The 11,899-nt window shown below is 34.4% G+C and overlaps 1 protein-coding gene across 2 annotated transcripts; it reads left to right on the top strand.

The window, feature by feature from the left end:
* The first annotated feature begins 5,444 nt into the window (after positions 1-5,444).
* Positions 5,445-11,387, top strand: tmem33 (transmembrane protein 33). Of its 2 annotated transcripts, none has more exons than XM_005800573.2 (8): positions 5,445-5,536; positions 6,187-6,253; positions 7,748-7,842; positions 7,938-8,125; positions 8,334-8,401; positions 8,666-8,799; positions 9,560-9,643; positions 10,488-11,387. In XM_005800573.2, the coding sequence occupies exons 2-8, from the start codon at positions 6,206-6,208 to the stop codon at positions 10,615-10,617; spliced, it is 747 nt and encodes a 248-aa protein (XP_005800630.1). In that variant the 5' UTR covers positions 5,445-5,536; positions 6,187-6,205; the 3' UTR covers positions 10,618-11,387. The 2 variants fall into 2 exon arrangements, with proteins under 2 accessions (XP_005800630.1, XP_023183937.1); XM_023328169.1 differs by lacking the exon at positions 5,445-5,536 and adding an exon at positions 5,543-5,635.
* The last annotated feature ends 512 nt before the right edge of the window (positions 11,388-11,899 follow it).

Below are 11,899 nucleotides of genomic sequence, written 5' to 3'. Positions count from 1 at the left end.
TAAGATACACATAAAGGCTACTCATATAATTGAAAAGCTAATGGATTTGTTTTAAAGCCTTACATGTTGTGGTGATCTTCAGGTGGCCTTTTGCTTCTTCAAGTATGAATAAATATCTGTGAATTAATATTTGCCAGTAAAAATGAAATAATTTTCATAGTAAGTGAGAATCCATACAACACAACAGGTATTACGTGGCAATTTATGGATTATTAATCAAGTTAAAGTGTAAAAGAACTGCGCCCTCAACAGTTCGTAAACAACTGTATGTTTGAAAATATTCAATCCAGGGTACAATAAGACATTTTGAACATCATGAAACAATAGCAATTTATAATTGAGCACAATAAGTCTGGAAATGTAATGTTTAGTAAAGGTTAAATTCAGTATCCAACACTACAGGTACTTTAAATTTAAATTTCCTTCAGCTACAGATCTATCTCCAAAAGCCCAGTGGGGTTTTTCTTCACGAAGCTTGAGAACCTTTACAGTTAAACACAAAGAACATCTTAAACACTGGTAAAACATTACTTACTCATAAATTATTTCTTTTGGGAGAAAATTTCCGTTCTTGACTACAAATCTACATCTGTTTGACTTTAAATCTTGCAATTCTGTGTTCCTACACTATAAAACTGACATTAAATATTACCCATTACAATTTTTAAATTTTTAATGAAGTTACTGAATTATATAAGTATGTTCACCATTGTCCATGTTTGGTAATAAATCCCACTTAAACATTAATTAACGTTGGTTCAATCAACCATTAATGTCGTTTTTCCAGGGTGTTCACACAAGTTGTTTTCAAAATTCTTATATGAACTTATCAAATTCAAGAACTCACATAATAATTTCTGTTTGCATCCCGATTTTACAATTTGAACACAATGCTACTGTTAAAGTCCAGCTTAACAGCTAACTTTGTTTCTTACCCTGCCATTAAACAAGTTTTATGCCACCAAAACAGATTTGAAAAGTTAATTATTGTTTCTGTATATTTTTTACATTCATTTTTTGCATTAGAGAAAAAATCAGTTGAGCAAATTAATCTTCATTCAGATAAAGTTTTAAAAACTTGTATTGTTTAGCTGTTATATGGACATAATTCCTCAGACATTCTGATTACCCAAATAAAATACCACATCATTTTTATATGTTATTTTTTGTTTCATCGACGTGTTTACCCAAGTGTGTGGGCTTGTTGAAAAATAGAGTAAATATGTTATAATTTAAACATTATTGTACAATATAACATACGTCATTTAAACTTGTTATAATTTGAACTCTTTCCAAATGTCAGTTTTGTATGTAGGATAACTGAACTTTTTTATTACAAATGCAAAGATTTAAAGATTTGTACATTTGAAATGAAAATTTCTTTTAAAATGATCGAATGTAGGTTGAAATCAAATTGTATTAATTGTGTCAATTTTTAAGAAGTTCCTTGATGCTTGAAACAAAAACAAAGACGATCAAAGGAGAGTTGTGGAAACCTTTTGTTGATGCCAAATAATTTATTTATTTTTTTCACTCATTCATTTCTGTTTTAAATCTTTTGCTGGATTTGATCTTTAACAGTAAGTCGGAGCTGTCCCTTCAGGACCATGAATATCTTTTCAGTCTGCAGGTTCAATCGAAGATATTTCGGGTCTCGGATCACTGTAGATCTCGACATAAACTGCATTACGGTGCCTGATCCTCTCAAGCCATATGATTAATTCACTCCCATTGAAACCCGACCGAGCAAGGAGTGGAAGGACGTGACCAATGACATAATAGGCTCTGTCAAACAGCCCAGCAAAACGCCCAGACCATTTGTGGTGACAATCCTGATGCCATCAGTTCCATTATGGGCCCCCATTCAAGTCACAAACAAACATATCTTTAGTACGCAAAAAGGGGAAAAATAGTGCTTTTAGGCGGAGCCCCTTTCTCCGTGTGTCAGGCTGCTCAGGGGATCGCGGAGGCCATCAGATATCATCTGATTAATCACGAAACAATGAGCTGTTCTCAGAAGAAAACCAACATCAGCCGACACATCCCGTCCGTTAAATCTGGAGTAGATGACAATATGATTTCACATAATAAAACACACTTTTTTTCTTAAAATATTTTAATTGTATCTTCACCGTTCCTTCATGTTGCCTCGGTGATTTTTTTAAATTTTATTTTATTTATTTATTTATTTATTTGCATAAAGAAAATTGTGTATAAGATGCAAGATTTTCCATGCGCTATAATATTTTCCGACATGTAATAAAAAAGACGAGCTGATGAAAAAAAGTCAAAGTATTTAAAGAACTTGAGCCTGTAAAAAATAACACGTCCATGAAAACGTTTTCTTTGTGGCAAACTGGAAGATTCCTGCAGGTCCTGCATGACATGCGCCCTTGAATTCTGGTGTATTTATGGATATAAGCTAAACAGCAACCTACAATATGTTTTGGATAATGACCAGCATTTTATTAGTCACAGTTATTTGTTTGTTTGTTTGTTTGTTTATGCAGTTGCAATGTTTTTAATTAAACATAAACGAAGTGTAAGTCATTTTACTATAAACATAATAATTCTATAAGATACTTTATGACTCGGTATTTTTGGGTGGAACCATACGTTAAATAAACAGACGCGTAATTGTCAAACTTCAAATTACTTGTACAGTTTTGTTGCGAAAATATTTCAGAATGTCAGGACATTTTTATGTATGTACCTTAAATTGTCCATGTTAAAAAAGTAACATAAACAGTCGATTTTGATCTCGACTCAAATTAAAGATAAAATAGTCCCTCAAACCGGAACGCGCCTTGATATTCTTCATTACACCATAATGTAAGTGAACACAGAAAAGCGTCAATGACGGAGCAACAAAGAGGAAATAGAGCAGAAAGATCTGCTGCTGATCCGCCGTGTTTTTTCGGGGAAAATTCACCGAGTCCTTCCTCTCATCCCCATCAAACTCACGCACTTGTTCCCATTTTCACTTCCCTCCACGCCTGTTTGTTTGTGTCTGAATTCATCGAGGATCTGAGATCCAGACACGATTTCTTTCTTTCTGAGGTCTTTTTCTTTCGTTCTTTCTATTTCGCTACTCATGCTAAATACGATTGAAGCTTTGAAGTAAAAGCTCAAAGAAAGAAAAAAAGCAGAGATTTTTTTTTCTTTTTGCGGGTTGTCGGTGTGAGGATGCGTAAAAAAGCTTCTGTAAACAAAGACTTTTTTAAAAACGGATGATTATTTAAAATACCAATTAGAAAGTTAAGTTACATATATTCACGATTGAATTATCAATTTTACAAGGCCTGTTTTCTACATTTAATCATTTTTATTAAGTTACTTTTTCCATTGAACATATTCTATTAAACTGTGCCATTATTTTATGGAGCCACATCGAATGTATCAAATAATATGAATATTTAGAGCTTTAAGTCCTTTCATCTCTAAACACTTTGGCTGAAATCGCATTTTATTCGTCCTGTATTTGTAAACAAATAGGCAAAGCTCACCAATAGATTTTTTAATATTTTTTTAATAAAAGTCCTGTGATCAGAATTATTAATCGGGATTATAATTATTTATGAGAAAATTGTGCATATTTACACATTTAGATCATTATAAGGCACCGGATCTATTTCTGCAGCATTTCAAAGATGCGAGACTTTTCAGAATATAGTATCAAACTATATAGACATAGATTCTTTAATTATTTAAATGTCGTAATGCTTTCGCGTGGTTAATCGGTTTGCGGCGTATTCCTCAGTTTTCCCTATGGAGCAGCGCCAAATTAAAACTCGGCCAGAAAATATCTCATTTAAATTCTCACCTTGAGCTCTCTGGTGACTGTTAGCGGTCCGAAAGGAGCTGACGCTTTCGAAATCCAGCAGGCTGTATAATAATATTTGAGATCTATTTTGCTACAGCGTAGTGTGCTCTTTGATGCCCAAACATTTAGAGGAAATTTTAAAGAGAAAAGTGTTTCGCAGCAGGCAAGCAGAAGCATCAATTAAACATAGAAAATGCATGCAAAGCAGGTCGGGCGCCGCAGCTTTACTTACTCTGTGCGCTGTGCTGAGCTGAGTCTCCGCTGTTTAATTACAACCCCTAATTTTCCCAATCGGAGATAGTGTCAAAAACCTGCGACTATTTCTCAGAGATTCCCTTTAACAAGTGGAAACTTAGTGTCCTCCTGCACCATTTTATACATGATGAGCCGGCAGTAATGGGATTATTAAACAAAAACGTTTCAGGCGCTGGCGTTAACCTTTTTTAATGCCTAATTAGGTTTTGCAAAGAAATAATTAGATTCTACAGTGCTTACACTGCCTATATTTTCAAATGGCATCTGCAGCAAACACATCATCCTGCGACGCTGCTGCCAATAATCTTCGGGTGTATGCCCCTCAGAATCGGCCAGATGTAAGATTTTAAACATGTTTCGACCAAATAAGAACACTAAAAGCTAAAATAATTTTCCTGGACGGCTTACAGGCCGAGTTGCTGCAGGGTCATAGTCTGGTCGACTGCGCCCCCTGGTGGTTTTAAAATGTATGGTAACAAACGCAACTGCAGGATGTCTGAAAAAGACGTGTAAACATATACAAAAGCTTTACCAAGTAGGTGATTGTATTGTTTGGTGATAATGATGGAGTAGGAAATCCTTTATAGTGGGAACATGGTTTTGGAGTAGCATGGCGTAGAATTAAGCTGAAATGGGGTGGGGAGTTGGCGCAGGCGCACTTTTGAGAGTGCGGTAAACGTCATGCGCACGAACTGTAGCTTTGCAACAAAATCATCACAGTGCAAAATCATTGCCTTTAATATTTTATTTCCACAATGACATTTTCCCAAAACCATTTCAGTTTCCATCCACTCACTGAAATTTTGAATTAATTTCAAGCTTTTAAAAATACGTCAGAACCGTTTTTCAGGGTGAAATACGAGAATTTCTATTAATTTTAAAAACAATTATTGTGTGAATAGGTGTAAATTAATTGCAAGTTTTCTTGCATTAAATTTAATGCAAGAAATTAATCATTAAATTAATTAAAGTCATCATAATTAACAAAAATATTGGCTTTGAAACATCAGTCTTTGTGCAATTAATATATATAAAGTGTTTTATTATATTTTTCAATAATATTTCAATAATATTCTAATTTATTGAATGCTACTCACTACATTGGACATACTTTTTAGTGTACCGATATAACTGTAAAAAAATACATGAGTACCGTTTTTTAACTGAATGATAAAATAAGCAGATATTCTTTAGGTAATATTATGATTTTTATTTTGAAGATGAACCGGTATTGTTAACTCTGTGATCGCGTTGACTAGTAATAGAGTTCACCACCAGAGGGCAATGTTCTGTGAATTACCATGAAACTACCTACGCGACACTAAAATATCGCGAGATGTGACTCTGCTTTATCGTTTCAGAAGGTCAGCTGATCATTTACTACACATAGGAGTGACAAGCGTAGATCTGCATGACACAGAAATATTCGACGCTGTGACCGCTTTATTAGCTCCACATGTAAGATCGAAAATATATTTTTAAGCTCTATCCAAACATGTTTGACCATCGCGGGCAGCTTAAAAATATTCAGTAGTCAGAGTAACGTGACTGCCGGTGGTAAGTTGGTGCTAGGTACCTAGCGTTAGCTTAAACCTTACAACGAAGCCAACGGAATATTCTAGACCATCTTCTGCTAACGTTAGCTATAGATGATGAATGGGTATTTGCTGTTAGCAGATTTTATTTTTAGAAGCCCTCACGTGGTGTATTTTTGTGCTTGTTTTATTCATACTTTTACTACTGAAACTATTTAAAGGCATGTCGGCCGGTTAGCTAGCTCATCCACAAGGCATATCAAACGAGATGAGCAGTGATTAGTTCTTATATATGTCCTGGTGATGACCACGAATAGCCTTTCCTTTCAGGGTGCTCCCCAGATATGTGTGTGTGCATTTTTACATGCTGTCACTTTGAATTGAATTATATTTAACAGTTTGTAAAAGAAGTGGCCGGTTGTGATGTATAATGATTGATAAATTTAAGAATACAAAAGCAATGATCATTTAAAATATGAGCTCAATAAAAAATGGCAATTAATAATTTCAAATAATGTCGGTTTGATTCCAAGGAATTTCTTTATGTATATATATACTTTTTCTTTTCAATAGAGCAACCTTACACTGAAATATGGCAGACAATAACCAGGCAAACCCTCCTCCCCAGCTGGGGCCTGTGGTGAGTTGGTTGGTTCTAATCTCTCTCTCTCTTTTTGCCATATTAAAATTAAGATCATTACATAATAACTGAAATCCTGGTGTAGTTTAAATTACACTGAAAACACAGAAGTATTTTGACTAAAGTAAAAAAAGATTGTTTTAACTCTAAATACGTTTTAGGTCTTGTTATGAAATGTCAAAACAATCGATTAATGCCTTCTCTGATTGTAATAAATGTCAGTGAATTAACCTGTAATAGTACTTTTATTCAGTCAAAAGGTGACATTTGCTGCTGTACAATATGATATTCTGCCTTAAAGCAAATGTACATTCAGCTGCCTTCTGTTCTAGATGAAACTTTGTCGTTACATCCTAAAAGACCACGGCTTTCCAATTTTTAATGAAATCCAAGTTTCTTGTGTGCGATAACAAAACATGCTGTCATAGGTCAACTTGGCTATTTGTTATGTATAGGTACAGATTATTGGGTTGATTTAAAAAAAATGGAGACCTGTCCAACTGCAGGTAAATAAAACATAGTATTGTTGGACTAAATTTAGCCCAGGCTATCTTGCTGAAAGAAATGGATAACTGCCCCTGTCACCTAGCCAGGCATTGGACATCTATTGCAGATCCAAGTTAGATGTTTGTTAAAGTTAGTGAGAATAAAAAGAAGCTTTGATTTCTTCTTTTGTAGTTCAATTTTAATTGTCATGGATCATTTTTCTTATCCTTAAGTGTCTTTGTAATAATCAAATCCTGAAAGACTTATTGAAAGAAGCTTTTGGTAGAAATGTAGTTTAAAGAAATCCACCCGCAGAATAAGCAAACTCTTCTACAGCAGAGCCACAACTGCACAAAATATGATCATTAAAAGGAGCTAGTCTAAGGAGCTAGTCTTATGAACAGATTATTGGCCAATTAATATATTCTGGTAAGCGACATGGTGCAATATTCTATAGCACAATAACCCTCAAATCCAAAGGAGGGTTATTGTGATAAGAAACAAAAGCTGAAAGCCTCTCACCAAATATTAAAAACAATTTAAAGGCACTAATAGATGTAGATACAGAGGAAAATAAGTCAGCACCAATAGGGTCAAAAAATCCTCTGTTCCCTGTGCAAAAGTTTTTATAACTATGTGATCTTGTTATTTTTTAGTTCTTTTATTTTTGATACATGTATGCTTTTGTATTATGTGGATTGTTGCATTGCTTCTTTTGGAAGGCCTTTTTTAGTGAAGTTTCCCACCTGGGGCAATAAGTTGATTATGATAAATCCCTAAAGCTGGTGATGATAAAAACTGAAACCTGGAACAATGTAAACTGTTCATAAGTTCTTCTGAATTTTGCTTTATAGTCTTTTTTTTAAAAAAGTTGTACTTTCTTGAACAATGACAATAAAGGGATTCTTGCTCTTTTGAGATTAATTCATCTTACTGAGATGATCACATTCAGTAATCATCTGAGACGTGTGTTTATTTTAAAGTCATGCATATGTTTATTCCCCACAGCAATTCTTAATGAGCAGTAAGCTGGAAACAGCGATGTGGCTTTCCCGTCTCTTCACAGTCTACTGCTCTGTAATGTTTATTCTGCCAATTCTGGGGTGAGTTCACCTTGTCACTTTATACCGCAGTTCAGCAGTTTCAGCACCAAGCCAGCATAACTAAAACACCTTTCCGTCTCTTTTTGTGATTTCAGGCCTCAAGCAGCAGCAAACTTTTATCAAAGAGCCTTGTTAGCTAATGCCCTCACCAGCGCGCTCCGTTTACACCAGAGACTTCCACGCTTTCAGCTCAGCAGAGCGTTTTTGGCCCAAGCTCTGCAAGAGGACAGCTGTCATTACCTGCTGTATTCTCTAATCCTGGTCAACTCTTACCCCATCACAAGTATCCTTCACTTCACATGGTTTTCATATCAGGTTTCCAGCAATATTATGTTATTTTATTGTTAGATTTTTAATAATAATTGCAATGAATTGTTCATTTTGCATTAATCTAAGCAATTTTAGCATATCACATCTCTATATTTATTACATTTATTAACATTCCTGGGTGATCTGAGGAGCTTTAGTTTGGTCCTTAACTTTGTGTTCAGTGAGCATCTTCCCAGTTTTCTTGTTTTCTTTACTTCATGCAACCACCTACACAAAGAAAGTTCTTGATGTGAGTATTTATTATTAATCGACTGCATCTAATGTGACTAAAAAATGTTTTTTTCCAAACACACTAGAATGCTGAAATGGTCTATTGGAAGCAGTCAAATTGAGTTTTTGCTGTCTGGAGATGTAAATTTCATAATAGGTCTAATACAAAGTAATAACTAGAATTGTGATTGGTTTTGTATTAACTCAAGGTAAACTCTGTGCCCAAATATTTTTTTGCACAGCTTTGTCAACAGTGCTTGACTTTTGTTTCTTATAACTACAGTCTATGGGTCCAGGCAGCCTGATGTTCATCAGAAACCTCCTCGACCGACTAACGGCCAATCAGCAGAACATCCTGAAGTTTATTGCTTGCAATGAAATCTTCTTAATGCCGGCCACTGTTTTTATGCTCTTCAGGTATGTTTCCAACTTAACTGATGTTATTGTTGCCATAAGACAAAGCAAAACCTGATCTTAGTGATATGTATAAATATTTCATGTAATATGTCAGACTGTATCACATTATACCAGGTTCCTGTTGGTTATGATTGCAGTTTAGGTAGGAAATGCACTGATGTGCAATATATTTATGCTTTATTTATGAGTCCATTCAAATTTTGAGTTTAAGACAAACATATTCGTACATTTCAATCACACATAACATATGTATGATTGAAATGACTTCTTTTTTTGTAAAGTTCCTCAAGATGACATGTTTTGAATTGATGTTACATGTTGTTTGAGTTTTATGACCTGCTGGTTTTGAATTTAGGTCTTCTTGAACGCAGCTGTAACTCTGACTGCATGTCGCTGGAGTCAAAGCCCCACAAGCAAAAATCTTGCTCTGTGCTCTCACAGCCCCATTTTAAAATGGGGCTCTTTAGTACATAAGTGTAATTTGTCATGAAGCTGCACACAGCAACTGCATTTATTCAGATTCTGAAATTTTTTTATATTAGTTTGTATTCTCAAGGAACCAACAGTGATTGAAAAAGTACAAGTAACAATCCTGACAACAGTCACTTTTGGAGGTTCCTAGACATCATAAAGTAGAATTTATTAAAAAAATGAAACCAAAATTCTTATCACAGTAAAGTATTTTTTAAAATAAGTGACACAATAAACACTAATGTACTTGTATAAAACTTGTGACTGAAGTTAATTGTGTCTTCAACAGTGGTCAGGGAAGCTTGTTGCTGCCTTTTATCTACTACCGCTTCCTCACGCTGCGCTACACATCCAGGAGAAACCCTTACTGCCGGTAAGGTGTTAAATATTATAATATATATCAAAACAAAATCTAAACGTGGTTTTTCATGTGCATATGGTGAATTTATTTCTGCTAACTCTCATAGGTTATGGATAAATGTAAATTTTATTTGCTCTTGCTTACCAAAACTTTTTAACTATGCAAATAACCTTAATGCATATTGTCCTACAGTTCATACAATGAGTCTTTGTTTTAAATTAAGTATTGGATTATTCCTTCTCTGCATAGAGTTTGTGTGATTCTAAACATATATATGGTGGGAATTAAACATTTAGAAATATTTTATAGGTGGCAAAACAAAGTTTATCAACAATAACTTAGTGAGTTTTTTTTTTACTTTTTAAGTCTGTCACATCATTATGACTCTGTCTTCTTTATATAACTTTGCTTCAAATTATTTAGGTTTTCTGAGCACAACTCTCTTTAGATTCCACCTCAGGATTTTACATCAAGTTGCAGGAAATCGATTAATTAATTTCTAAGGGTTTTAGGTAGATTTGCAGGTGTATTGGAGATTGCTGTCCATTTAATGACCCAGTTTAGTGAATGTCTGTGCTGATGGCGTCACATTATTGTCTAGAGTGCTTTGGCATAGAGTGAAATTCTTGGTCAACTCAATTATTGCCAGGTGGCCAGGTCAAAAAAGGCCAAATCATCACATTTCTGTCACCACATTTATAGCAGGAAAACACAATATTTTTGGATGGTGTCTGAGCTGCTTTGCAATGTAAATAAATATACCACCAACCTCAACTAAGGAGGAATATTTAGACATTTGTTTTTCTGTAGTCACACATTTCAGATTTATTATTCTAACATGGTTTTCCCTCTGTAGCACCTTGTTCACTGAGCTACGAATTCTTCTGGAGCACTTCATCATGAAGCCTTCCTGTCCTGCTTTTTTGAGGAGGATGTGCCTCAGCAGCATCGCCTTTGTCAGCCGCCTCGCCCCTACAGGGGTCTGATTAGACTACGAAGATGTTGTTCGGTTTTAGTTTTTCAGCCATTTGCGATGTGACTTAAAATTATGAAGGGGACAGACATTGCCATCAGTGGAAGAAACCTTTTTTTGAATGTCAACTTTACTGTCTGACCTCCGTTTTTTACCTGTATATTGAAGGCAAGCCTGTAAAGCACTGAAATCTAATAGTGATATTTCTGTTTTTGTTGGCTGATCAGAGCACAGCAGATATCAGCTGCACTCTGCATGTTTTGGCAGGTTTATTTTCTTTCATGTCATTATTTATTCATAAAAATGTTTATTCTGTGATGGAAAAATAACATTCTAAGATTATAGAGACTTGAAGCATGATATGTTTTTATTAAAGAAATGGGTTTTTTTTGTTTTTTTTTTGTCAATAATTATGAAATGTCTGAATGCCTCACCTTCAACGTTTTCCTTCTCTGCCGTCAAATAAGTTTCATTAGCATCCATAATTATTTTGCTAGGTTGTCTGATGGATGTGTAGCTGAGAAGGTATCTGCTGTATTTTTAAGAATATTTTATGGTACCACAGTTTTTGCTGTCAGAGTTATGTATGATATAATTTGCACAATGCATGTCATCCTTACATTGTTTCTCAATTTTTATCACAGCTCTGAACTTTTTTAACTCAATGATGTTGCAGTAGGTTTCCTCCTCAATGTCTGTTTTTCTTTACATTTTATGTGCTTCTATACCTAAGGAGACACCACATTTTTATGACAAGAATAAAGTTATCTCTTAAAAAAATCTCTAAAATATGAACTATTTTGAATTACATTAACTTCTCAACTTAATGACCAGGAGATTTTAATCAGTGACTAAAACACACTGCATTTCTTATTTTAAGAGTTTCTATACATAGAATATGCAGTTTGTTTTCCAGTAAATTAAAATATTGAAAAATCATTCCCCTTCTAATCCAAAATGTTACTCATCTATTATGTAGATTAATTACACTATATTTTAAGCATTTTATTCTATAAATTTTGATTGTCATAACCTGCACCCAATTAAACCCAACACTCAGGTTTTCAAAAATGTTTAATATTGCACAGTACTTTAGAACAAAAAACAGAATTGTTGCAGAATTGCTGGACAATTAACTGAGGAGTTAAGGAAGCCATAATTTCTGTAATGGCATTGTTGGCTTTCCTCTTTCAGCATAGATTTACTATGATTTTGGTCAGGTCAGATTGGTGCCTAACCAAGTACAGATGCATGGTCATTACTCCAGGAGTTGGTAGTTTAACATAATGAGCAGA

Source organism: Xiphophorus maculatus, chromosome 23, assembly GCF_002775205.1.
Source record: "Xiphophorus maculatus strain JP 163 A chromosome 23, X_maculatus-5.0-male, whole genome shotgun sequence".
Taxonomy (NCBI): Eukaryota; Metazoa; Chordata; class Actinopteri; order Cyprinodontiformes; family Poeciliidae; genus Xiphophorus; species Xiphophorus maculatus.
The sequence above is the reverse complement of the archived record's forward strand: the minus strand, read 5'-3'. Positions and strand labels throughout refer to the sequence as shown.